Source organism: Peromyscus californicus, unplaced genomic scaffold (assembly GCF_007827085.1).
Source record: "Peromyscus californicus insignis strain IS unplaced genomic scaffold, ASM782708v3 Scaffold_20__1_contigs__length_68692818, whole genome shotgun sequence".
In the NCBI taxonomy this organism is placed as follows: Eukaryota; Metazoa; Chordata; class Mammalia; order Rodentia; family Cricetidae; genus Peromyscus; species Peromyscus californicus.
In genome coordinates, this window is record NW_026294503.1 from 49,105,689 (window position 1) to 49,133,614 (window position 27,926).

At 55.3% G+C, this 27,926-nt stretch overlaps 1 protein-coding gene across 1 annotated transcript in view; it reads right to left on the reverse strand.

The window, feature by feature from the left end:
• Shisal1 (shisa like 1) overlaps nt 1-27,926 on the reverse strand; it is a 115,384-nt gene that overhangs the window by 16,530 nt on the left and 70,928 nt on the right. The window contains exons 2-4 of the mRNA XM_052748517.1: nt 25,288-25,383; nt 21,815-22,028; nt 10,130-10,450 (exon numbers count right to left, since the gene is read on the reverse strand). Coding sequence (XP_052604477.1) covers nt 10,130-10,450; nt 21,815-22,028; nt 25,288-25,354 — 602 coding nt within the window. The 5' untranslated portion in view covers nt 25,355-25,383. The remainder of the gene's footprint in view (nt 1-10,129; nt 10,451-21,814; nt 22,029-25,287; nt 25,384-27,926) is intronic.

The window sequence follows — 27,926 nt, forward strand, 5'->3', positions numbered from 1 at the left end:
CCTCCCCCACCCCTGCATCAGAGAAATGGCCTCAGCAAGGTTCTGAGGGATGAATAGGAGTTTGCTATGGCTGGGATTAAGTCTGTTCTGAGTCCTCAGCCTGCCCTGCAGCCCAGTCTTGAATGTATGTCTTGTGAATCATGTGGCACAAGATTCATCTATTGTGCCTACGTGTGTCACTCCTTGTCCCTAATTATCCATGGCAGTTGGTCACGCTGGTCCCACTTGCACTCTCTCAAACCTGGGTGCAGACTGAGGCCTGTTTCCTCTTTCTGCTGTCCAACCTGTGAATCATTCAGGCCCAGCGCAGACTCCCTGTCATGGTGAGCTTTAGCAGTTGACTTCACACAGACTTGGAGTTGCCAGGGAAGAAGGACCCTCAATGGAAGAACTGCCCAGATCAGACCATCCTGTGGGCTTATCTATCCACAGGGCATTTTCCTGATTTCTAATTGCTGTGGGAGGGCCCAGCCCGCTGTGGGTGGTGTCATCCCTAGGCAGGTGGGCCTGGGCTGTAGAAGCAAGCAGGCTGAGCAACCTGGGGGAGCGGCCACTAAACAGCATTCTCCTGTACTTTCAGTCGCCTGCCTTGAGTTCCTGTTCGGCTTCCCCAGATGTAACCCATAAGTCAAACAAGCTCTTTCTCCCCTCAAGCTGCTTTTGGTCTGTTTTATCAGAGCTCCAGAAAGCTTAGGACACCCTCCTGCTACCCTCTCACAGGGGTGGGGTGTGGAGAGAAGCTCCATCCAGGGTCAAACCCAAGCACGGCGCGTGAACACATTCATTTCCTGCCTGGTATACAAGGACATACACTGATACACTGTCACACAGACATCACAGCACACCCACGTGCTGGTACACATTCAACTATGAATCAGAGAATACAGACATGCAGATACACACACACACATACAGAGACACGAACATACATAGGCACACACACAGCACATATGCACACAGACAGACAGACACACACGCCCCCCCCAACCACCCCTTGTCCTTGTCCACTGCTGCCAGAACAGCCAGAGACAAGCCATCTTTCAGGGTGGTGGCCTACCCAGCATCCCTCCTGGGCCACCGTGCCTGCTGGAGACCCACCTGTCCTTTGGGCATCTCGTGCCTCCTGTTTACCTGTGACTTGTCCTGCCTACTCAGAATCCTCTTCTCCCCTGAAACCCAGAGTGCCCAGCCCTCAGTACAATGACCCACCATGCCATGCCCAAGTCTCTCTGGAGTCTACTGCATCCACCTATTCCGGGTCCCATCCACCTCTAGAACAGCCCTTGCAGCCCCCACCCCTGGCCTGGGCACAGCCAACTGCTCCTCTTGGTACCACCAACCCCCACCTGGCAGCTCGGATTCCTCAGACTAATGGACGAAGCTGCTCCTGTCCCCAGGCTCCACAAAGAGTTCTGCCCCCCTCCCCCTGCTGTCAGCTGGGAGACACACTGCCACGCTGCCATCGACTGACTAATGGCTTTCAGGAAGACAGTAATGGTCCATTACATGCGTGTATTGATCGGGACACATCTGGATTTGAGCTCTGCGAGGCAACAAAGACGCGTCCTTGGAAACACGAAGGTGGCCACAGTTAGAGGCAGGGGGACACAGCGATTGCAAGAGAGAGACTCAGAGGGCCTGCTCTGGTGGAGTGTCGACCAGTCCTCCCTCTACCCTCTGACCCCTGACCCCGTCCTATGGAGTAAGGTGTCCCATAGGAGAGTCCGGCTCCCATACTGCGGGGGTACTGGTCAGGGAATGACTATTGAGGCTATTGGGCAGCTCAGGTCAGGAGGTCATGGGGGGAGGTGAGGTGAGGGTCAGTGGAAGTGAAGCCTGTCCCCCTGCTAAGTAGCAGCCAAGGGTCCCTGGATTGGAGGCGGCTCTTGTCTCCATGAGACTCCAGTAAAGTGTCTTAGGTGGTCACCTGGCTGGGGTAGGAGTGTTGGAAAGGAGGACTGGAGAGTGGTGGAGACTGGGGGTGCTGGGGTTGTGGGCCCTGCACAGCTGGGCATCCCATCTCTTCCCACTCAGAACCACAGCGCCCAGCTCCAGGTGTTGAGTCTTTCTGAGCCCCAGAAAATGGTGGGCAGCGCAACTGAGGAAGAAGATGCTGGAGTCCAAAGATCCAGGGGCCAAGCCGATAGCAGCAGACTCAACCCCAGGTCCCTTCTTCTGTGTGCCTGGAGAAGTAATGACTTCCAGCTGGGGTGGGGCATGGAGCAGCGTCCCTTCCTCCAAATCACGTGAGTGGGAAGAAACAGGCAGGTGTGGGCTTTTGGGGTCCTTCTCATGGGTAGGTTGCTGTGGTTCAGCGTGTGATTATAGGGATTCTGTCGTGGGCGTGGAGGGATGTCCCCTCCCCTCATGGTGGGGTCATACCTGGCCTTTATGAAATGCCTCTTTATTAATGACTCATGGGCTGGCATCTCTACTTAACACAATTACTGTGGTAGGACATTTTAATGAAAGTTCCATACAAGTGTGTGGGTTGGGTCACTGCGGTCTCCACACCAGGGTGCAGGCCTGGGTGAGGATAGCTAACTAGGAAATGGATGGATGCCTGTCACCAAGCTCCCAGCAGACCTTCCCGCAGTCTCCCAATGTCCTCGCTCTCTCAGGTAGGCAGGTAGTGGCTTACTCAAAGATGCAGGGACCCAGATACAAAGGCTGTCCTACCCCAGCCTGCTGAGAAGCTCCTGGCCTTCCAGACCGACAGCCTGCTGGGGACCGAGGCTGGAAGAGGCGCCCACGACCTCTCTGCTCCATCAAGGTCACTCTGGAGTGGCCTTTGAAGTGGCTTCCCTGCTCATCTCTAAGGTGTGTTTGCCCTTGACGGAAGGCATTGATTTTTCTGAGCAAGGAAGGTGGAGGTTGGCGTGGGCTGTCTCTGAGTCGGGGATGGCCTCGGAAGGCTCCGGGCTCTGCCCTCTTTGTCTCCTGACTCCTAACCCTCAACATGGGGCCTGCACCCAACAGCCGGCCTCCAACAGGCACTGCTTGTCTGAGTGAGGGCTCTGTGATGTCCGTGGAACCCTTGCCACCACTCAGGTTGGCACGGAAGCAGGCTGGGGCCAGGAAGCTGATGAAGAGGAGCCTGTGATGGCCCCTTCAGGGACAAAGGATCCAGCGGTACAGAAAAAGTGCCCAGTCCTGCTTCCCACCCTCCCCTGGAATGGTCTGGAGCTGGGAGGAGCTCATAAACTGACCTTCGAGAAACACGGTGGCCCCATGTGCTGACCACCAGCCGCCTGCCTGTAGGTGACCCTGTAGACACAGCGTTACTTGTTAACATGCGCAGAAGAGACACGTTTGTCCCCAGAGAGGTCACAGGTCAAGGGGCAGGTGAGGCTATTTGAGGTGGCAACATTCCAGCACCTCATGCCTGGTGACAGGAAAATAGGTGGCAGGCACTGAACATCCTGTCCTCAGAGGCCAGCAGGGTCCCCACACCCTGGCCGAATCCCAGCACACTGGGCGGAGCATACGCTGCCTACCTTTGAGGTACAAACACCCCAGCTCACTGTCACTAAGTGCAGAAGGGAAACCCCAGGCTAGCCCATCCAGCCCATCCTGCAGGTATCTTCCAGGCAGACAAGATGGACCAGTACATACATCCCCTAACTCAGGAGCACAGCCATACATAGCTAATGCAAGAACGTAGCAAGAAGTGTGGAGTTTTGAAGGGTTACCCTTTCCATGTCTATTACACTGTATTTAATCAGCAGCTTATACAGTTTGGCTTTTTTAGCCATTTAACAGGAGGCTTCCAAATTCCCACCATCTTCCTAGCCAGTCTTGGCATGGGGCAGAAAACTCCTTGCATGTGGGCCACCGGTAGGAAACTCTGAGCATCCAGGCTGAGCTGTGCCGCTCAGAGCAGGCCTGGGTTTTCTAGAAAAGCAACTTGACTGAAAGTTAATTAAAAATGTATCTAGTAAACAGTAAGGGGGTGGGGGTGGAGGAGAACCCCAAGGAACCAAGGTTTGAGAAACAAATGCTGCTTTATGGAAACAGAGACAATTACCAGTGTGGTCTTGGAGGCAGTAAAAGAGACGGGGAGGCTCACGGAGAGCGGAGACAGAGCGAATTAATAACATTGCCATGACAATTAAAGAGATAGCGCCCCAGAGCTGCATCATGAACCCATCTGTGGTGCCACCAGGCCGGGGCAGCTGTGCGTGGAGCCATCAGACTGCCACTCCAGGCTCAGGCTGGAGTCCCTCCGGAGGAAGCAACTCACTTCGGGGAGAGGCCCCAGCCAGGGAAGTGTTGGTTGCACCCCTTGTCTCCCACGGCCCTGCCACTGTCACTGTTATTTGTCACAGCAAAAGAAAAAAAGAAGAAAAAAAAAAGTGCGAGCTGCCTTAAATGTCGCTCTGTGGGGAGCTAAGTGAATGCCAGCACGCGGGATCTTCACAACTGAGTAGATGCTAAAATGATGTTTAGAGACATTAAGGAAATTCGCACGATAATGGCCAATTTACTGTGAATAAAGCTAGAATGCACAGTCCCGCACTTCTTTGAAGGGAAGGCAAAAAGCAGGCACAGGGGACAGCAGGAAGCCAAACAGCAGCCAGGTGGGCCTGATGGCTTTCCCTTCCCCATCGTTCACTAATTAAGTAACGGCAATAATAATAACTTGTGCTCCCTGAGAAACTTTCCATACCTGGAACACTGGAATCCTCCATAGGAGTCTAGGAGGTAATCTGGTTTGCACCCATTTCACATATGGGAACACAGAGGCTCCAAGATGCTAAACAAATGATTGGCCTGAGGTTCCCCAACTGGCCCCGAGAGGCAGGTGTGTACGAATCCAGGTCCAGTTCCGAGACAGCTGCTCTCAACACTGCAAGTCTGCTGGAGTCTGACCAGGAAATGTGGGGATTAAACTGACTGGAAATAAGAAGTGTGGGTGCTGCACAACTGTGCTGTCCCGGCCTCCTGTGTGGGGAGGGGGAGACAGATAGACCAGAGAGCAGGTGGTTGGCTGGTTGAGTAAACTGTCAGGAGGGTGGGCAGGGGTTGGGAAGGGTTGGGCAGGTGGGTGGGCAGGGGTTAGGCAGGCAGGTGGGGAGGTGGCTGGCAGGGGATGGGCGTGTGGTGGGTTGGTGGGTAGGCAGGGGGTGGGCAGGCAGGTGAGCAGGAGGTGGGCATGTGGTGGGCTGGCAGGTGGCTACTTCTGCTGCGTCCTTGAGTGCTAGACCAAGCTTGGCACTGGAATAAGAGAAAGGATAAAGACCCTGAAGTCCAAGCCCCTGGGCCAAGCAAGTACCAGGACAATGAACTGGTCTCCTGAGCCTTCAGGGAAGGGCTGGAACAGCAGGAGCCCAGGCTGAGTTCAGATCACTTCTGCCCCCATGCCAGAGAGCTTCTTATGGGGCAACTCGGAGCCCTAGGCTTCCAGGGATGGGTAAGGCCCACTTAGGGAAGCCACACTCTCTAGCTGGTGACACACCCAGCCTGGGACAGGTGTCCCAGGTGTCTTAGGAGGCAGATGTCCCAGTGGAAAAGGGACCTACATTTCCAGGACATCAGCCTCCTGAATTCCATGTCCTGCCCAGCCCGCAGGCCACTGTGGTTCCCCCTGGGCCTCGGTCTCTGATTGGCCCGAGGACACGCATGCTTCAGGGCTGTCGGGGAGATTCAGTGGCCCCGTTTACAGGAGCTGTACAGCTCTGGCTGCAGTCTCAGGCAGTGGGAACACCTGCTGTACACTTTGTGGTTCATTCACTGAACTGACCTTCACGGGAGCCTTCAACACACCATCCTGAGCGACACGGGGCATTCACTCAGCGTGTGTTTGCTGAGCACCTACCATGAGGTAGGTGTTTATTCTCAATGCTGGAGCTCCATAGAGTCCAGCTTTCTGGGGTTCCCTTCCAGTGGGACAGACCGACAGATGAACAGACAGACACCAAACAGGAAACCAGACACACTGCCAGGTGGTGGTAACACATCAAAGGGACTGAAAGAATGTGCAGGGGGTAGACTGTGATGGGAGGGGTATGGAGGAGGGGAGGGGAGGTATGAAGACTGTCTCTCTGGGCGGAGACTCTGGGCATGTACCTGGGGGAAGGAAGGGAGAGGCGCTTGTTGGGTTGGGAGCAGCAGCTGCCGAGGCCCTGGGACACCGTCAGGGAGGCCGCTGTGCTGGGTGAGCACGTGGGTGAGGACTTTGATTCCATTAGCTGGTTTTGATTTAGGTTTTAAAAGGGTCACTCTGCTGTGAGGGACAAAGGACAGGGCAGGGAGGCAGGCAGCAGGCTCTCGCCTCAGTGTGGGCAAGAGGGGGATGGCCCGCCAGACAAGCATTCTTCTAAGCTGGCTGGAGTCAGTCCCACCTGCATTTAAGTGCTGACCGCTGACTGGCTAGGGTCAGTCACCCAATTGCTACGTGCCTCAGTTTCCTAGACGTAAGTGGTGTGGAGCGTGGGGCAAGGGACCTAGCAGGCAAGCTGTGCAGATATTTGAAATACTCCCTCCTGGTGCAAGGGGAGGAAAGAGAGAAAAGTCACAAGACTCAGACACCCCGCCAGGAGGTGATAAAACAGTGAATGGCAGCCGGGGAGAGGAGACTCCTCCCTGGAGCTGACTGTGAGATGCACAGGGAACTCCAGGGAGCGTGGTGAGCCACCACATACTGGAGTGGGCTTTTTGGTGATGTAGCTCCCGAGTCACCTGAGCTACAGCTCTGCCTTCAGCACCCACATGACCCACATTCATACTGTCTGAGTTTCGGTTTACCCATCTGGGAGGTGAGGATAACTCCAACCCTGAGATCCTGACGAGCTAACAAGTGTCTGTGATTGTGGGCGTGCTCTCGAGCATCTTCCCTCAGATACATGCTAATGACTACAAGGACAAGGATGGGGGTGACCAACATGACAATGGACCCTTCCTCACCTGTCACAGGACAGGCAGGATGCAGAGGCAGATATGCTGAGCTTCAGGGCACCAGCAGCTCCCCCAGTGTGGTCCTGGGGGCCCGGGCTGGAGGGAACCACACTCAGCCAGATCCTGCGTGGCGCCTTTGCACTGGGGCTGACCTGCTGCAGCATCAGAGCAGACTCAGCGAGCATCTGCTGTGAGCCATGGGCAGCCCCAACATGGGCTGAGAGCCTGGAACCACCAGGAACCACGGTGTGACAGGAAAACAAGCTGCTGGACCCATCAGCAGGGGGGCAGGAGCAGAGAGGAAACCTAGAAGCCTGGGTAGGCCGATGGTCTGGGGCTAGCAGCCGCTACAATCTGCAGCCAAGGGGGAGGCTGGAGAGCTTCCTCCCGAGGAAGGCAGAGCCCTGGGGAAGGCAAAGAGAGATTCAAGGTGTGGAGGGCACTGGGGCCTCAGGGAGCTGAGTCTTGGGTCACCTGAACAGAGACGGAGTCTGAAAAGCTGGACCAAAGTTCCTCTGTAAAATTCAATGAAGGCAGTGAGTCTCCAGCTCACCCGGGGCTTCCCTGTTCCCTAACTCAGTTAGAGACATGGAACAGGACAGCTGGCTGAAGCTCCATATGCCTGGCTGTTTAATTGGCACCTGGTTCTGCCTTCAGCCAGGCAGTCACTTTGCTCAAGAGGAAGATGAATGGAGTCAGTGCTCACAGGGCCTGAGGGGCCAGTGCTGTACCACAACCCCCAGGGTCTCCAGGATTGCTGTAGAAGTGGCAATTTAGGGGCCACCCAGGGCTTATCATTCACCAAGCCCCAGCTGGGAGCCACAGACCCGACAGCGGCCCTGCTGCAAGCGGGTGGTCGGTGGTGGAGCTTTCCCCTGTCTCCCCCATAGCAGGGCAGGGGTGCCCTAGAGCCTGGGCAGCTGAGACCACCCACACACAGCTGCCAGGATCATCATCTTGCAGGAGACTTTGACCTGACCTGCCCAGCTGGCCACCTGGCCTTGAGCCTCAGTTTCCCTATAGAGTCCAGATCTACTGCTCAGCTCAGCTTACAGAAAGCCTCCCCAGGGGCAAGGTGACATAAGGGTCTGCCACCATCACCCGAGTCCTCTGCTGGAGGCTTTGTGCCCTAGCAAGGGGAGGGTGTGTGCCAGAGAAGCCAGAGAAGCAGGCAGCCAAGATGCTGCCTTCTACACACGTCAGGATAAAGAGAGAAGCCGCAGGCTGAGCTCAGAAGACATCCTCCGTAGCCCTGCGCCCTGTCCCTCCAGTCTCCCAGGGGATTCTGGGAGTGGCAAAGGAGGTTCCACATGGCTGTCCAGCCCTTTTCCCTTGCTTCTCTCCTGACAAAACTGAAGCTTCATCCAACATCACAGCACATCCGAGGGCAGAAAGGGACCGGGAGGTGGTGTGTGAACGTGGCCACTGGACTAGAACATTCCCTCACAACACATCATACCCTATGGGCTTCTAGGCTACGATTTGAATGGGCAACCGGGTGGCCTCAGGCACAACTTCCCAAGTCTATGGGGGGAACCAGGAAGGCAGGGACATCTGAGCTCCACAGTATGTGAGTCCCACATGGCCGGGCAGACACCTTCCCTCAGAGCCGACTAACTCTAGCTTTTGTACAGTTCCGAGTGCTGGGCACAGCCCTGCTGCCTCCTCTACTTCTGTATCCCAAAGGTTCGGCATGGCACTTGGCATACGGTCAGTGCACCGTGTTCATTTTGTGAAAGCCAGTGTGGGAAGGACGGAACCCTGAGGCAGGCACCGGGCTCACAGCAGGTAAGCCAGGGGCATCGGGCACAGAGGTGGCGACTCAGTACCATGGGCCTCCATGCAGGCAAACACCCCAGCTGTGAGCATAGAACATGAGAAACCTTCACTGCCCTCCTTGGCAGCAGGTGGGGACACCACCAGGACGTTTCCTGGTGATTCTCAGGCCCTCTTGGCCAGTGAGCTCTGGGAGGTCTGTGACACAGGCGTGAGGTGCACACTTCAGGAAGTCTTGCCATTGGGCACAGTCAAGAGTCTGCTCACCTCACGTTCCCCGCATCTGTGTCTCGCTCCCCACCTGAATGTTGGCTCTCCATGGCCTCCCCTCTCCTACCACAGGAGCCAGCCCGAGCCCATCCAAGGGAAGACAGACAGAGGCTGTCTCCTGCATGATAGACAGGCAGTTACTTGTTCCGTGAGCACAAGAGGCTGTAAGTGCATCCGATTAATTATTCACGCCATTCATTATTGAAAAGGTCGCTACCTGGGAGCCGCTCCAGCAGTGGCTAACAAGCTCGCCCGTACCTCCCAGGAGAAGCAGCAAAGGTTCACGGGGTGCTTACTATGTGCCAGGCACCCCCCCCCAGAATAACCCAAGAAGGGGTACACAGCCCTGACTTCTCATGAGGACTGGAAGGTCAAAGGGTTTCAGAACTGTCTGAGGTCGTAGCACTGGGAAGCGGCAAAGGCAGTCTTGGGCTGGTCGGTCGCCCGCAGAGCCCAGTGGTCACTGTGCTGGGAAGTGTAGGGGGTGGGCAAGAGGGCACAAGATTACCTTGTAGCATGGGCTCTGGCCGTGACCCCCAGGGATACTGTGCCCAGAGTCTGAGTACCCTGAGTCTATGCCCACACCTACTACCTAGGCCCCCAGACTCTGCCCACCCAAGACCCTGGGCCAAGGAGCAGGCCATGCCTGTCTCTGTCCTTATAAGACACCCGCTCTCAAAGCCTCAACTCAGGGCAACAATGCTGCCACCCTCTGCCATCACCATCATCCTGGAGTGTAGGGCAGAGATGACAGCTGCCCAGACCTGGCCGTCCCCAAAGCCAAGCCCTTGATATGTCACCTCCCTCGCCAGCATCCTTCTCTCTCCCGAGTCACCGCAGGACAGCCTGCCTGAGTCACCTCCAGGTATGGACAGAAAAGGAGGTTTTTATCCTGGTCTCGTGCCGAAAACTCTTCCCCCAACTCCTGATGCGCGCTTCTCTTTCCTTTTGACCCAGCCACGAAAACTTGAAAAGCCATCCAACTTCGCCTTTCACCTCGGCCACTAGGAAACTCAAGTGACAGCCTGTCTTTGGCTTCTCCTCTAGACTCGTGTTGCCACCACTAGTGGCTTCCAGTCCTCCTGGACAAAGAGTAAGGACAGCAAACAGCCTGGTCACCCATGATCCAGACGCAGCGGCAGGGATAGCGCCAGGGCCACCCCAAGCTGTTAATGCAAACACTCACCAGGCAGATGAGCTTTGGAAGGCCATCAGGGGGGGGCTGTGTGTGTCTCCCCGCAGCGTGTGCACAGCCTGGGGGGCCTGCGGCAGGGCACCAGGGGGCGGCGGCTGCGGCTGCGGGGCTGGCGGTCCGGGTCGAGGGGCTCGAGCAGGGTTCCCCCACCGCCTGGGGTCCTGTTTCATCCACCGTCCGTGGACGCCCCACCGGGTCAGGTAAACCTTGCAAATGTCGTAGTTCATGGCGGAATAATAGAGCAAATCCAGGACCAGCAGGGTGAGCACGAAGAAGCCGTAGATCCACACTCCTAGCAGCGCTGTGTAGTTGCTGGAGAAGGAGAAGTGGAGACTGAGCCACACTCCTAACAGCACCAGCCCCATGTGCCAGCATCCACCACAGGCTGACAGACACTGCAGGCATCAGGGTTCACCCCCCATCTCCTTCCTTGTCTCCCTCCCACCCCAGTGTCCACTGCCCTGAACCTGACTGTGGTCTAAGCTGGATATTGGGGCTCCTCACCCCACTTTGCCCTGTATGTGCCATGACTCCCTGCTGGCTTTGCACATGCCACAGCTGCCCCAGGGCACTCCTGGTCCATCTGTCCTGGCCTCACTCCCAAGGGCAGAAGGTAGAGGCCTGCCGTTGCCTCGGGACACACTACACCAAGTCACACACCCCATGTGCCTCAGAAACCCATGCTAACCGCCCTCTGAGGGGGGTGCTACGCCTCCAGGCCCTCTGCAGAACTCCCCAGTTGTCTTGGTTTGTGTGGTGATGGGAATGGAACCGGGCGGGGTGGGGGGCTTCATATATGCTAGGGAAACACTCTACTCACTGAGCCACAATCCTGGCCTCTCCCGTCACCCCTCTGTTCCCTCCTCACACAGCATTTCCCCCACAGAGGCTGCAGAGGTGGCAAGAGCCATCAGGATTTAGCACTTGAAATGCTCTCAACCCGCTGCAAGCCTGATGACTCTTGGCATATTGGTTGAGCACTGAAGCACACATCTGGCCACTCCTAGCCCAGGGCCTTTGCACAGGCCATGCCCTCTGCCAGGTAGCCTTTTCCACATCCCCACCCCCTTCCCCTCATTTGAGACTCTTCCAACCCTCTAAGCCTTCATTAAGCCCAGTCTCTCCTATGACCCCTATCACCTGGGGTATATCTGCCCCCCTCACATCCCCTCCCCCAGCTTGGGGTCTTAGTCCCCTAGAGTGGGCTGGCTCTGGGTTTGTCACTGCAGCTGGATTGTTGAGCTCCTGACAGCACCCCCCAGGGACTAGGGGTGTTTAAAGGGGCTGATTTATCAACTGCTCAAGTGACACCCACCTCAGTCTATGCCCTGCCATGGACATCTGCTTGAGTGGATGTGGGCCAGCCAGAGTGTGGAGAAGAGGCTGACCAAGCAGGATGGATACCTCCACTCCAGGGGGTCCTGTGGCTCTGTCCAGACAGGACCCTGGAGTGCTGAAGCCCCTGGAGGCCCTGTCTGGGATTGGGGCTTCTGCCTGCCTGAGCTAGGAGCCTTGGCCTCCTCTGTCTACTTTGCCCTGTGGTCTATGAGAAACCCCGCCCACCTCTGGGTCCATAGGTTACTGCCTTAAGTCTCTCCTCAACTTAGATTCCCGCCTCTGCATCTTCCAAGGCTGCCCCCTGACTCCAGCTGTGGCATCTGGTGGTGAGGTGGTGGCTCTCCCCTGCCCAGCCCTGTCAGGACGGAAGCAGACCCAAGAAGCCCATTTTCATTCTCTACTCAGGGGAATGTTTCTCAGCTGGCCAAGTTCTTGGACTGATTTCCCTTCTGAGTCAGAGCAATGGGGGCGGGGCGGGAGTGGGGTGGGGCAGGGGCAGGGGCGGGGGCGGGGCGGGGCTAATGGTGAGGCTCGGCTGTGCTGTGCACATGGAGCTTGGCAGCCTCAAGACAGGTGCTCAGAACTCAGTACCACTCAGGACTTGGGCTCAGTACCATTCAGTGCTAAGTCCCCAGTAAATCCTAAACACTGGAAGTCTTAGCTCCTTCCTGCAAGCCCACCTCTCAGACAATACCACCCAAAGGTGTGGATGACTGACAGCCAAGCCCTGGGCTTTTTATTAACGGACACGAGCTTTACCTGGACGTGTCAGGGCACAGCAGAGACTGTCTGCCAGAAGAAAGAGGCCAAGAGCCCAACTCAGCCCTTACAGGCTGGAGTCTCACGGGAGACAGATGTCTAGGCGGGCTCTGGTCCCAGGCACCCAGCTCTCCCCAGATTTCTCTCTCTTGCAGCCCCCATGGCAGGGCTCTGAGAACCAGGCTGTTCCTGGTGGTTCCCATGGCAGCAGCCTGGGGGCTGAGGAGGCGGGGAGGGAGCAGGGCCGCTCTCTGCAGATGCTGCTTGGCATCCAGAGCAAGAGGGGTGGTGGCCCTGTCTGGAGCTAGGCACACTCCAAACGTGAGCCTAGGGCGAGGGGCAGCTGAAGGTCCCTCTGCTCTGCATAGTGCTAAGAAGGAAGAAAATGGACCTGCCATGCCTAAGAGGGAAATTGGGCAGGGAGAGCCACCTCTGAGGGACCAAAGTCCACTCTAAGATCCCCCCAGCCATGTCAGCAGTACCGGGACATGAATTCTTAGGAGCACCTGAGCCAACCCCAACACAAACAGCTTCAGAGGTGTCCCACGCAAGACTTAGGGACCAAGCCACACCACCTGTGATGCATCTCTGCTGGGCTCAACTCCCATCTCATGCACACTCAACTGACCCTGGTGCTAGGTTACAGCTTGGCCAATAGCAAGCCTCCTGGAGCTTCATGTGGGTCCCAACATCACCGGGCTTCTGAGGTCACCCTGTGGCTGTCTTCATTTGTAAGACTGTTGTAGAGATGGCTCAGCAGTTAAGATCACTGGGTGCTCTTCCAGAGGACCAGGGTTCAATTCCCAGCACCCACATGGCAGCTCACAACTGTCTGTAACTTCAGTTCCCTGGGATCTGACATCTTCACACCAATGCACATAAAATAAAGTTAAATTAAAAAAAAATTTTTTTAAAAAAGTAAAAATGCCAAAAGGCAATTAAGTCTATAAAAAAAAAAAGGGGGGCTGGGCGGTGGTGGCGCACGCCTTTAATCCCAGCACTCGGGAGGCAGAGCCAGGCGGATCTCTGTGAGTTCGAGGCCAGCCTGGGCTACCAAGTGAGTTCCAGGAAAGGCGCAAAGCTACACAGAGAAACCCTGTCTCAAAAAACCTAAAAAAAAAAAAAAAAAAGACTGTTGTCCCATGAGACTGGGGACTCCCCAAGGGCAGGTAGGGATCAAACTTGTCCTTGCATGCCCAACACTGTGTTGTAGTGCAGACAAAGACACAGTGAGAACTGAGGATGGGCAGGTCATGGGTGGGTATGACACAGACCAGCACTGGCTGGGTGTTAATAGTTGTGTGCATAGCATACCAATGGTAAACAGGGACACTTTCAGTTCTGAGCCTGTGCCACGTGCCCTGGTCTCAGAGTGATGACCCCATTTTACAGATGAGCCCCGCAGGTGAGTAGTGCCACCACTCACAGTGACTAATTCACTCCTGTTTTATAGAAGTGGAAACTGAGGTTCATCTCCCTAAGACTGTGGAAAGTGAAATTTGAAGAGCTGAATTTGGGTCCCAGGGGCTCCCACCTGCGAGCCCATGTCTCCATTGTAAGGCTGACCGGGCCACTTCCACGGTGTATTCTGCGTTCCTGTTTTATAGTTGAACTCTACAGAGGGCTGTTCCCCATTCCTACCCAGTCAACCCAACCAGCCGGCCAGGGATGCTGCAGCCAGGGTCTTCCTGCTCTGATTGACAGACTGGACTACTGCTCCCATAACTTTCTGGTGGGGACAGGGATTTCCATCCCAGGTCAGGTCTCTACAACCCCAGAGTATGCTGAATCCTGGGAAATCCCAAGGTCGGATCTAAGGCAGACACCAATGAGGGAGTCTCTGGCTTCTGTGCTCTCATCCAGACTCCACCTGTACCAGGAATGAAGAACAAGTCCTGTACCCTCTCCCTTGAGTATTCTGCCTAATAAAAGGTTGATTGTTCCACCTGTGTGTGTGGCTTGGCCGGAGGCCTCTGCAGCAGGACAGTATCCCCACTGTTTATTCCCTCTTCTACGGAAGGTGCTGCTTTCAGGGAACATGCCCTGTGTGTGGCAGGTGGAGTGCCAGGACCACAGACCTCTCTGCCACAGCTTGCAGCCCCCAGGCTATGCCCTCCACGGCCTGCCAGTTGCAAGGATTTGAGTCTTTAATTTTTAAAATGTAATTTAAAATATGCAATCTGGAAATTAACTGCATCCAGATGCCAGGGCTTGGCCCCCTCCTTCCTGGAGGGAGAAGGCAAAAGACCGAGGCTGCGGTGGGGCATCTGTGACTGCCCAGCCTCAGACAGTGGCAGGCACCGTGTGCGGGTCTGGGTGACTCAGCTTCCTTGGGGTTTCCAAAGTGATAATAGAACCTTACCGCTGGAGGAATCACAGTGTGTCTGTGGAGCAGAGCGGCTACGTCAGCAGCCATCAGCAGACAGCCTGGCCTGGCCTGGCCTGGGATGGAAATTCCCCGTCCCCACCAGGAAGTCAAGGGAATAATGGCCCCACCTATCACTTAGAGCAGGAAGACCCTGGCTGCAGCATCCCTGGCCGGCTGGTTGGGTTGACTGGGTAGGAATGGGAACAGTCCTCTGCAGAGTTCATTCATAAAGCAGGAACGCAGAATACACCGTGGAAGTGGCCCCGTCAGCCTTACAACGGAGACATGGGCTCGCAGGTGGGAGCCCCTGGGACCCAAATTCAGCTCTTCAAAATTCGCTTTCCACAGTCTTAGGGAGATGAACCTCGGTTTCTGCTTTGAAGTAGGAGTGACTACATGTCCTACTTTGGGGATGTAACTGTGAGGTCTCGCAAACTGACATGAGGTCCAGGAAAAAGAAGGGACCTTGGAGGCTGGGGCTCAGCTCAGCCGGTAGAATTTTTTTTTTCTTGGAGTGCATGAAGCCGTGGGTTTTAGCCCCAGTACTACATAAAAGGTTCATGTTGGCAGATGTTTGTAATCTCAGCACTTGGAAGGTGGAGACAGGAAGATTAGGCCTTCAAGGCCATCCTTGTCTACATAGAGAGTTGGTAACTAGCCTGGGTGACATAAGACCCTGCCTCAAACAAAACAAAAAGAGATAGAGAAGAGACTGATGAGGGCAGGCTCATGTGACGCACAGAGGAAGCCAAGCTGTGGTAGCACACACCTGTGATCCCAGTACTTGGGACGCTGAAGCACAAGGATCTCCAGTTCATGGCTAGCCTGGGCTACAGACCTGTCTCTAAACAATCACAAATAAAAACCATAGGGAAGTACTCAGTGGGCTCAGATAGGCATAGTACCTTGCCTAAGGCCACACAACAAGACGGAGGTCAGTCGGGGTGGTCGTGGGTGGCACAACCCTGAGTCTTAGGTTTAGTAACCTGGAAGGTAGAGTTCACATCTGTTTGAAATGCCCTCTTCCTTGCCAGGGAGATGCCCCAGTGGACTCAGCTGCTGTTTCTCCTGTCCCTGCTGCTCATAGGCCTCACCCAAGGGCTGGGCCACCAGGTCAGGAAGCAGCATGCTGCACACAAGAGCCCCCTGGACCTAGTGGCACACCCAGCCTCTCTCCAGGGCTGGGGCAGAACTGGGTTGGCACCGGTTAGAGCCATGTGAGCAGAGGTGCCACGGCCATTCCTAGTGAGAGCCACGGAGTGAGTGGCACACGACATCATTGCCCCTTTGCCACAGATCACCCTGCTCTAGATGGGGACCCCTACACCAGCCTGGGCCATGACACTCCATGGGCAGAGCCACTAGTGTCCCAGGACATCACCTCGGTGCAGCTGGATCCAGGCAACAGCTGGACAGGTGTTGCTGTGGCCTTGTGTGCTGTGTGGTTTCAGCCAAACTTCCACCCTCTCTGGGCCTCAGCCCAGGCAATGGGGCTTGTTCACATGTAATCGCCCTGTATGGACAGTAGGGAAGTCCTGGGGGTGTCTGTTTGGAGTTGGAGGGAAGGGATGTTCAGACAAGGAACCATGGCAGTTCTAGATCTTCTCAAGCATGATGATGTATAAGGAGCTTGGTGGGACTGTGGGGTACATAAAACGACTCGGTGATTCCCACACTACGTTGGCTAGCCAGGTTCAGAGTTCAAAGCATGCTTCAAGATGTCGGGAGGCCAAAGGAGGAGCCACATGGGCAAAGCAGGGTGCTGGGACTCAGGCCGACAACGCCACACAGAGGGATGTCACTGTGGCCACTAAGAAAGGAGGGCTTTGGCAGAGCCCATGAAGGAGAGGCCTTGATGAGCCTGTGAGGCCCAGGAGTACCGGCTGCTCTGTCTCCCTGGAGATCCCATCCCTAAACCTGCAGGCCCCTCTTCCCAAGCCACCTCCTGGTGTTCTGTCCCTGGAGAGAGAGAGAGACAGAGACAGAGAGATAGAGAAATAGAAAGAGAGAGAAACAGAGACAGAAAAGGGGGAAGGAGGGAGGAGAGAGGGAGAGAGGAGAGAGAGAGGGAGGGAGGCAGGGAGAGAGAGAGAGAGAGAGAGAGAGAGAGAGAGAGAGAGAGAGAGAGAGAGAGAGAGAGAGAGAGAGAGCTGTCTGCTCTCTCCTGAGGCTCTAACAAAGGCCTTCCCTGACCCATCAGGGGCAAGGCCTGCCAGGGAGGGGTGCAGGGGTGCCTGGCTGGCCCTCATTTGGCCCTTGGCTGCCTGCATGGCTGGAAGCAGGCATCTTGCTGCGGTGGAGGAATTGGCAAAGCAGTCTCCTTTCATTCCATGGCTTGCCTTTCTGCCAGGCAGCCGGAACCGCCACACACCGCTCCTCCGTTCATCCAAGAAACACAAATAAACAAGGCAGCAGAGAACTTCCTTCGGCTAGGTCACCAGCCCACCCCCTGCTGACTCACGGTAGAGAAGGTGGAGCCTACACTCTGAACAGGGCCCTCTGGGGTCACCACAGCTGGCTTGAGCCATCAGGCTGCGCCCCACAGGTTGGGATCTGCCTGAGATTCTGGGTCTCCGGCCTCAGTAAAGATGTGACAACTTCCCTGGCTTCAGACAAGGCCTGGCTTCTTGGACATGCGTATGGAGTGACAGAATAAGGGCTCCCATGTCCCCAGCCTCAACTCTTGTCATCACCTGGTGGGGCCTAGGACCAGAGACCTCCTCAGTATATTTCAGGTCCCTCCCTTCTTCTACCCAAGGGCCTATGAGGTTGACTCCAGGGGAGACTCCAGGCCCAGGGTGGCTGTGACCCTGGGGTGGCAAAGACCCTAAATGGTAGTACAGCCAACAGGTGGCTTCCCACTGTGAGCCCACCCTACAGTGACCTTCTTTGGCTCTCTCTCAGGCTGTCATCCTGACGTCTGCTCCTGTCACTCCCTCTGCTACTGACTCTACCTAGAAGCCAAGCCCTTTAGCAGCTCCTTGGACCTGGGCCCTCCCCATCAAGTCCCTGAGCCTGGAAGCAGGACAGAGGGCTCCCATGACCCCTCGGTGGGGTTTGCTTCCCTCGCGGGCCACATTCTGGCTTTTGTGGACTGATTAGGTTCCCAGGGGCTTCATCCCAAGAACAGGCCCTGGGCTTAGAGCCCTCGGGAACAGATTCTGGTCCCAACCAATTGGGAAGCCCTGCCCCTGCCTGGAAAACCCCATTCCTGGCTGGGAAGCTCTGACCTTGGCTGACAAGCCCTGTCCCATCTGGGAAGCCAGGCCTAATAAGGTCTCATCCCCATCCCCTCCTCCTCTGCGAGGAGTCTGCCCACAGTTACCCTTCCCTCCTCCGCCTGCATTGACCTCACTTTGCTTCCAGGTCTGGCTGCCTCATCTCCCTTAGAAGAGGTGCTGACTTGATGGTGAGGAGCAGGGCCCAAGCTGCCTGTATGGGCTCACTTCACAGCCTTAGAGGGCCATGCTCGCATCTGTGGTAACAAAGGGTATCAGAAAGATGGCTACTTACAAAGGAGGATGTCCTAGGACAGCACCCTCCACATCTGTCTGCAAGGTGTGTGGGGGCTGCTCCTGACATCTGACAGGTAGAGGCTGGGGATAGTCCTACAAGGCCTAGGTGATCTCACACCAAAGAATAACCAGACCCCAGTAGCAGGGTGTCTTATGGGTGATCCCTGCCTGGGCCTCTCCCCAGAGGTCTGCCTCTATCAGAAGACTCTCCAGAGTTCCTAAGGGGCCTTCCAGAGTCCTAGGATCACTGTGGTCAACACTGTCCTCATGTGTCAAACTAGCTGTGGTTGGGAGTCCCTGTGGCCTGCACCTCAGGATGGACAGCACAGCGACTCACAGATGCTGTGCCCCAGCTGTGCTTCTGAAGGCCGAGGAATAAAAACTCAAGCTAAGCCCTGGAGCGTCACTGTTCCCACTCCCTCTGGGGGAAGGCCCTTGTATTGGCAGCCAGCAGCTACAGCCAGGCCCCTGTGCCTGCTTTGTGGGAAACCCTGTGTGAGCAGATTATAGAAACCTGTGGGCTCCGAAGGGAGTCTCCCAGACCCCAGGTGCCAGACCTCGAGGAAGTCTGGTTATGGGGCTTTCACGAGCTCCTGTAGCACCCTGACCTCCCAACCTCAGTCCTGGTCCCATACTTCTTCCTCATGGAGTTAGCCTGTGGTCTCACAGAAGGCTTAGGCCAAATTCTAGGCTTGGTTCCAGCCTGGCTGTAATGGACGGGGGCCTTGCTGAGCTACTTCACACACAGGATTATTCCGAGGCCCAAGCAGATGGCAGGATATTCAGGGGGAAGCACCGCGCATCTGAGAAAGGAGCTCTCAGGAGCTGGCCGCGGTGGGAGGAGGAGGGGGTTTGGATGATAGTCAGAGAGTCTGCATCCCCTGCCCACCCAAAGGAAAGAGGCACCTTCCCCAGCGTGAGCAGAGTCTGGTAGCGAAACCTCAAGCTCCAGCGTCAGACAGAGGTGGAGGCTCCGCTCGGCAGCCCTGCTGCCTCCAGCACTACCCTGGACCTTATCTACAGTCACTCCTCCATTACACCCCTATCCAGTCCATCATTCCCACCAGGGAAATAATGCTTCGACACCAGGAGTCAGCCTCGTGTGTACTGGGAAAGTATTTGAAACTTCCCATAATGCCAAGGAAGATAAGAATGCCTGACCATTGACCCATTTTAGAGATACTAGTCTATGCAGCTGGAAGAGAGAGAGAGAGAGAGAGAGAGAGAGAGAGAGAGAGAGAGAGAGAGAGAGAGAGAGAGAGAGAGAGAGAGAGAGAAGAAGAAGAAGAAGAAGAAGAAGAAGAAGAAGAAGAAGAAGAAGAAGAAGAAGAAGAAGAAGAAGGGAAGGAAGGAAGGAAGGAAGGAAGGAAGGAAGGAAGGAAGGAAGGAAGGAAGGAAGGAGCGAGCTGGGGCCAGAAAACTCGGAAGTAAGCCTGTCATCAAGGCCCATTCTGTGATCCCAGGACTAGGAGGCTGCGGCCAAGTTCCAGGGCCTTCCTGTGAGCTCCCGCCTCAAAAAGCAAGGAAGAAGAGATACAAAGTTATTGCTTCCAAGTGGCATAATTGGATCCAGGAGAGAATCGACTGAGGAAGTGTTACAAAAACTGAGGAGGCTATTCATAAATAAAGATCTCTAATTTTTATCATCGATAGTCAGAAGAGGACAAGGAAAGAGGCTATTTCTGACAGCAAAGTGAAAAGAACAAGCTAGAAACAAATGCAGATGACATGCACGACTTCCCTACGGAGGAAAATCAAAAGCATTACAAAAGAAAATTTGAAGAACTGGGCTTAGCTCAGCGGTGGGGAACAGTTGCCTAGAAAATTTGAATCAGTGGGCAAAAAGGCTGCTGTGCCCCCCCCCCCCGCTTCAAGACAAAGTTTCTCCGTGTAACCCTGGTTGTCTTGAAACTCACTCTGCAGACCAGGCTGGCCTCGAACTTAGAGATCCTCCTGTCTCTGCCTCCCAAGGCGTGTGACACTACCACTGCCAGCTGTGTTCTTGAGTAGAAACAGCAAACACCCCTCCCAAAAAAAAAAAAAAAAAAAAAGAGAGAGAAAAAAGAAACAATATTACAAATGTTGTTTCGTACATGAAGGTGTAACTCAGTAACTGCAGTAGAGGATACTAACAGGATTTTGGGGTTTGTTTTGATGGGGGAGGGGGAGCAGGAGAATCACAAAAACGCGTTCTAAAACTCAGGTGCTAAAGAGCCTGGGATGTACACCCAGGGTTGATTAATCCACAGAAACACGAAGACAGACTAGAAGTCAGCAGCTCACCAGCATGACACTAGCATATGACACGGGCCAGTGAAGGCCACAGAGCTATGACACTCTGCCCTGGGGCTTATGTGTGGCACATCACAGCAGAGGGTGAGTCTGAATGTCACACCAGAAACAGTTCAGAAGGGACTCGGGGCTTTGTTGGTCTTTGGAAGTGTGATGTCCCTCACAGGCACCAGTGCTGGTGGCGCTGTTGGGGAAGTCTGTGGAATCTCCAGGACGGGGAGCCTTGCTAAAGGAAGTGAGTCACCAGGATCCAGCCTTGAGTCTTTATAACCTGGATCCGCTTCCTCTTCACCCCCTGCTTCTCAGGTACAGTGTGTGACCAGCCAGCTTGCTTTTTCCTGCCACGCTTTCCCTGCTATGATGGACTGTATCCCCAGACACCGTGAGCCAAAATAAGCCCCTTCTCCCTTAGGTGGCTTTAGTCAGGGTGTTTTATCATAGCGACTCGAAAAGAAAGTAAGACACTCTCTATATGGAAGAGATAATAAAACCAGTTCTTGTTGAAAAACTTACACCAAAATAAACCTGACCTAAACAACAGACCAGAGACTGGGAGGCAAAATTTGAAACACAAAATAGAAGACATAGGAAAATTTTTCAATGATCTTAGAAGGAAAGGCCTTTCTCAATAAGGGCAAACATTAGACGCCATTTAAAAAAAACGAGTGTCTGGTGATTGTAAGACTGTTGAGCATGCACAATAAATAAATAAATAAATAAATAAATAAATAAATAAATAAATAAATAAATAAATAAATAAATAAAAATCTCAAAGTGAAAGGCACCCTGGAAAATATTTGTATCATATTTCCTTCACATATAAAGAGTTCCTGGTAAAAATAAGAAAAACACCAAGAATATAACAGAAAAAGAAAACGGCAAAACTACATCAACAGCCAACAGCCAGCACACAAGAAACTCAATGACCCCGAACACAGTGAAGGACAGCCACCTGTGTGCAAAGAGAAGTGTGTGCCACTATGACCCACCACGCTCCTCTCAGTACAGCCCCCTGCTGCGCTGCCGGAAAATTCCTCTTGGAGACCTGATCTCAATGGGTTACCTCCAAAGCATCAATCACTACATCAATGCTATCACCAATATTATTGGATGAAAACTGGGTAAGCAAAGCCAACAAAGAGTTCCAGTAAATTCCAAGTTTCACAGGCTTGACCCCACTCAACTTCTGCAGCAGAACTGCCAGGTGGACATCCTATCTATACCCATTTCTCAGGTGGGAACAATAAAGCTCAGAGTCAAGTCAGGAACCTAGGTTGCCTGAAGTCCTTGCAGGCAACCTCTTTCTAGGCCTTCCTCCTTGCACACGCGGTCTTGAGCGTTTCCAGGGCAGGGGTGGGCAGTGGCCAGAGCAGTTGAGCGGGGTGGGGGGGTGGGGGTACTCACTTGTGCATGTAGCCCTCGGGGCCGGCTGTGAGGTTTGCCTGCATGACCGCCTGGAACTCTGTCTCGTTGCAGCAGTATTTGAAGACGGTGTTGTTATGGTGACAGCAGAGGACGAAGGTTTTGTTGTCTGAGAGCCGGGGGCAGTGGAAACCGAAGTGGTAGCGGCCTTTGTGGTCGGTGTAAGGCTCACAGACCCGGAAATGTGCGGACAGGACTGGAATACAGAGACACCAGGTTCACCAGGGTTCCCTTGGCAGCTCACGGGTGCCGAGCAGAAGGGACTGGCAGCCTGTTCCAGGGTCCTGCTAGCTCCTCCCTTCCCTGGGAAGTCTTAAGCGTCCAGGAAGAGCCTCACCCCTACCCCAAAGCCTCCTGGACCCCTGGTCCCCAGCTCTGTCACAACAACGGCTCTGCTATCCCAGGCTGAATGTTCCTTAGGGCTCCTTGAAGCTCACGCCTAGGTGGGTCCCCTCCTGCACCTCAGCCCTTCGTGACTAGGCACCTGTTCTGTGACCCAAGGGCCTCCCCACTTAATCCACATGGCCACCTTAGCAGGCAGGCTTGTGATGTCACTTTGCAGGTAGAGAAACTGAGGCTCAGGGGCCTAAAGGACTTGGTGGAGCTGATTAGTGGTGATGGTAACAGGATTCAAACCCAGCTCCTGCAACCTCTTTCTTTCTTTCTTTCTTTCTTTCTTTCTTTCTTTCTTTCTTTCTTTCTTTCTTTCTTTCTTTCTTTCTGTCTCTCTGTCTCTGTCTGTCTGTCTCTGTCTGTCTGTCTCTCTCTGTCTCTCTGTGTGTGTGTCTCTCTCTGTCTCTCTGCCTCTGTCTCTGTCTCTGTCTCTGTCTCTGTCTCTCTCTCTCTCTCTCTCTCTCTCATCTTGCTCCAGAATAGGCTGGGTGTGATCCAGGTTTTCCTGGGTGTCAGGCTGCATAAGGGTGTAGGACCTAGGGCCCACCTGCATTGAAAGTGCCAGCTCCTTTGTGCCTCACATTCTAGAAGCTGTTGCCCCAGACTCGAGCTAGGTCCTATCTGGGTCCCACACATACAGGCCTGCGCTGGCCCCAGATCCTCCCCACCCCTGGCCCACAGAAGGAGGCCCCTTGTTCAGCCCCTGCTGCTGCAAACCAGGATGAGCTAACTGATGGTAATCCACAGGACTGAATACGAACAAAACAACAATGGAAAAGCTGGAGCGGCTGCCTCTAGCTTAATTAGTATCTTCATAAAGGGCTCACTGTATCTAATTTGTATCGCTAAAAAGGGGCTTCTTGGCGCAGGCATCTCCCAGGCACAAAGGCCCTGGCTTCTTAGAGCTCCCACAAGAAGCGTTGTCGGCTGAGAGGTTATTAGATTGCAGCCCACACAGCGCCACCGCAGGGGACCCCAGCGGACCAGCTGGCAGGGGGGCGGGCACCCTGAGAGCTGGCACCTAGGCTGGCTCCAAAGGCCCTTCCCTGAAGGATAGTTCCTCCTTGTGGACACAAGCTGGGTGGGTGGGTGGGTGGGTGGGGGTAGTGGCTCTCCAGTCTCCAGCCCACTCTTGTTCTTGAGAAGAGCCTGTCCAGGGACACAGAGGCCACTTGGTGTGATGCCCCAAGGAGACATCTCATCTACTCCCACCATACAGAAGAGAAAAGTGAGGCTCAGAGCCTTGGCTCACCAAGCATGTTAACCAGAATGGAGGCTCTTTGGCCCCTCCGCAGCTCAGAGCTCTGGGTTGGGGCGGGGCGGGGCGGGGTGTGTGTGTGTGTGTCAATCTATTCTGACAAGCCCCTGCCACGGGGATGTCCGTGTGCTTGGGCTGGGAACCACTGCCCCTGAGCAACTGCACACGGTGGCATTAACGGTGAGAGGGCAGAGGAGCGCAGTCAAGTCCCGTGACTCCTGCGTGACTTGAAGCCCTGTTGTGGCTCTGTGTGCTCAGTGTGGGCACCCGGGGATGCTGGACACACCTAGAGTGCCACCTGAAAGAATAAGCCTGGTTCTGGGACTGGCCTCTCGGCCATGAGACACAGCATAGAGCAGAAGGCCGTCAGGCCTTTGCAGAGGCAATTGTGGACACGGAAGTGAGATGCGCAGGTCCTGCCCAGGGCCCATCTCACTGTCCCACAGCCATCCCTGGATGCTATGGCCACCGGCCTTAGTCATTTGCCAGTGACCAGAAGACCCTGCTGCTTCCCCCAGGGACAGAGGAGCCCTGAGCTGGGGCCAGGATTGCTGGGTGGATGCCCGGGTAGAGGGTGGTACCCCAAGCTCTTAGTCCCCCTGGCCTCCTCTCCTCGTTGGAGAAGGATCAGCACCCCTGTGGTGGGGGCCCCAAGGAGCCCTTTGCACACTGGCAGGTGCAGGCTCACTGCCTCCAGCTCTCGTGGGTTCCAGCATCCCAGCAATTGTGTGAAGCATGGTGAACCCCAACTCTGGAGTCAGATCTTCTCCAGTTGTGTGACACCCCCCCCCCGACACCCACTTGCCTCTCTGAGTCCCTGACCTCAGTGGTGACAAGAAGGGACTGGTTCTTCACACCCAGGGTGATGAGGACCAGCCACTCCCCCCCCATCACATGGGGAAAGCTGGGGAGGTGAGGACCAGCCTTCCCCCATCACATGGGGAAGAGCTTGGAGTGGGGGTGGCCCCAGACTCTGGCCTCACCTTAGCCTCTACTCTTCTCTCCTGGGAGTCCTGTCCCCACCCCACCCCTTCACAATCTCCCTCTCAGCTACACCCCAAGCAAAGGGTGAGGGAAGGAAGCCACCTTCCCTCAACGGCTGATCAACGGCTTGGCCACCGTGTGGGGAGTTTCAGAGAGAGAGAGAGAGCCACACACAACAGACAGAAAGAGACAGAGACACACAATTGAGAAAGAGACATGAGCCATAGGAAGGAAACCGAGAGACACATAGAGAGGTGGAAAACATAAAAAGAAACAGAATGGCACAGAGACAACAGAGGAGGAGAGAGGGTGAGGCACAGACAGACGGACAGGGCCACGAGAGCCTTTGTGCAGGGCCAGACTCGGACTAGGTCCTGGCTGGCCAGCTGGGCTGCCTCTGTTCTTGGCTCGGGTCTAGTTTGGAGGCGCGGAGGGTCTGCTTACTGAGGCCAAGCTTGCCTGCAGCTTCAGTCCAGGGACCGACTAGGATCGGGAGGGTGTGGCTCCAGTTCCCGGGGGTCTGAATCCTGGCCTCTCTGCTAGCTATGTTCTCTAGCCTCAGTTTCTCACCTATCAAAGTGGTAGACTGGCACTGCCTACTTTCTGTCTTGCAGAACTAGAGGAACAAATGTGAGCGCAGGCTCCTGGGCAGCCCCATGGCCCCCAGCATCCAACAGCTCATCCCCTGATGGAGAACAGCATCAGGAGACTAAGGCACCCTTGCCCTGTCGTTGTCGGCATGCAGAACCCCAGCTGCAGCCCCGCCTCTGGAAGGAACCCCCCACTCCCCGCTAGCCACGGAGCCCCACGGGGGTTTTACCTGCAGGAAACAGCAGGGAGAACACCGCGAGCACGTTCCGGGACCGCTGGCCACAACTGGTCATCATCCGGCTGGCATTGACCCGTCCGGCGCTGCCTGTGGGAGACACAGAGAGTCGCGGCAACTGTCTCCCCACACTTGCTTTGTTACCCGCACAGGAGGGACAGCAGACAGGCAGCAGCTTTCGGGGGAGCCAGGGACGGGCGGGCGGGCAGGCGGATGGAGGATGGAAACACCTCCATCCAATTTCCTCTCTGGAATGAATGACCTTCCCCCGGCAGCCCCGTCACCTCCTTTGCTTTTCACGGCAAAATGAGACTTAATCAAAGGATGCCGGTGGCTCAGGTGGTGAAGTCACCAACCAAAGTGTCCAGGCGGAGAGGGGGGGTGACAAGTCCACTACCTCCGCCACCTCAGGGCTTGAGCCCCGGCCTCCCGGCTGGGTCTCTGAGGATGACTTCCATTAACCTTTCTGCGAGTAGACACTGACCAGGCCCCCCTTCTAGGCACCAGGGACATGGCAGCCGTTTAAAGAGAAAGCAAACGGTGGTGAAGGAAGCCTTCTCTGATGGTATGTGTCCCACTGCGGAAGCCACAGCACTCACAGGTAAGCCGGAGACGACGCCGGGAGACTTGGAGCACAGCACAGGCTCCACTGTGTACTCACAGCCCCCCGCTATACCCACAGCCTTTATTTACAGCAATCCAGATAACCTAAGGTCTCCACAGATATGAGGGAATTAACAACACACATGTATGTATGTACACGGTAGAATACTACTCAGCCTTAAAAAAGGAAGGCAATGAGCTGGGGGAGTACAGCTCAGTGGTAGAGTGCTTGCCTAGTACGTGCAAGGCCCTGGGTTCAAGTCCCACTATTGAAAAAAAAGGAAGGAAGAAGCCTCTGAAACACTCCATAATATGGAAGAATTTGCTGGCCTTTGTGCTTGGTGAAATAAGACAGATCCAGCTCACTCTCACTCAGGGCAAGTGCAGAAACAGGCACCTAGAACTTGGCGCCCACCGGTCGACATGGTGCCTAGGTAGCAGACCTTGGCCGTACACCCCCATCCCTGCCATCATCAGGGTAGACTCCTGCCCCCTTCACGTGGTTCTAGTGTCTCCACAGCAAGGATCAGCATCCCAAGGACAGTCAGGGACAATGCCCAAGCGCACCGTCAAAAACGCAGTTCAGCACGGGAAGGGCCACGCCCAGGGGGCCCCTCTCTCAACCCATACTGTCCCCAACCCTTACTCAACCTTCTGCAGCCAACTTGGTGCCACCCTGCCCTCAGGCAGGCACTCTCCACCTGGCCACAGAGGGCAGAGGGAATCCAACTCAGGCGGGACCCAGGGAACACTGTACTCTGCCTCCGTAGGGATCAGCCAGGGTTGGCTGAGGGCCCCTGGGGTGATCCAGAGGTTGGCATCTGGCTCAAGGTGAGGCATATAAGGGAAGAGCCCTTCTCCCAGTAGCCTGGGTCTTGGGGTACATATATGTACCTCTAGGGACAAGTGCTGACCCTGGGCGAAGGGGACAAGCTTGGCGGTCAGACAAGTGTCACCAAAGCTCAGCACCGTGAGTCCTGGTGGCGGCATAGCTCCTATAAGTCTGGGGGGGGGCTGTGTACCCCCTTCTATTCCCTCTTAAACTGTAAGCTGCTTAATTGCTCTGAGCTTGGCCTCCTGCCCCGGCCCTCCTGGGAGGAAGAAGAGCAGAGATTAAGGCCTCTGAGAGCACTTAGGAAAGATTTCTGTATGGAAACCCACAGGGTCAGCTCCGAGAAAAAACGCACTGTGAGGGGAAAGCATCTCTGAGATACCCAAGCCACCCAGGGGGCACTGTAGACTCAGAGAAGGAGCGGCCTGGGGAGGCTGGCTGGGTGTTCAGGTGCCCATCCCGCCCCCCTCTGCCACTTTCAGGCCTGTGGGGGCGGGGCTGCCCCACTTCTGTCTCTGTATCAGGGAGGGGCTGGGGGAGGAGTTGATCTAAGAGCTGCTGGGCATCCACCTCAACCCGCCTCTCGGCTTCCACTCCCAGCCAAGGCCCGGGATATTGGCTGGGGCCGAGGCTGTCATTCACGCTGGGGTGAGTCCGAGCCCCGCCATCTTGGAGTCACAGACCTACCGCCCCCGTCTAGGAAGTCTGCCCTTATTCAACATACCCTTCAACCCAGACCCGTGGAATCTCAAGCTCTCCTGAAACCAATGCGTTAACTCCCTTATTCCCCTGGTAGGCTCTCCTCCACCGAAATGGACTGAGCTCACTCTCCCTCCCACAGCACCCAGGGCCTGTGAGGCCTTCTGGGAAATGCATGCCATTGGCCTCCTCTGAGATGCGTGCTCCTGTATTCCAGCACTTGGAGGACTGACCAGGCCCTGGGTTTGGCTCTGAGCACATGAAGGAGGAAGTCCACGAGGTGGGCTGTTCCTGGTGCCCACAGTTGGACTTTTGAGGGCTCATCCCTGGGTTCCTCTGTCAGGTCAGAAGGGTCCTGGGCTAGGGCCTGACTGCAGGGCCCAATCAGGGGGCTTAGCTTAGGGTTCCCAGGTCCTGTGGGAATCCTGGCCCTACAGGATCCCAGCCTCAGATCCTCAGGCCTCTCTGGGATAGTGGCATGCTGCTGTCCTCAGGGCCA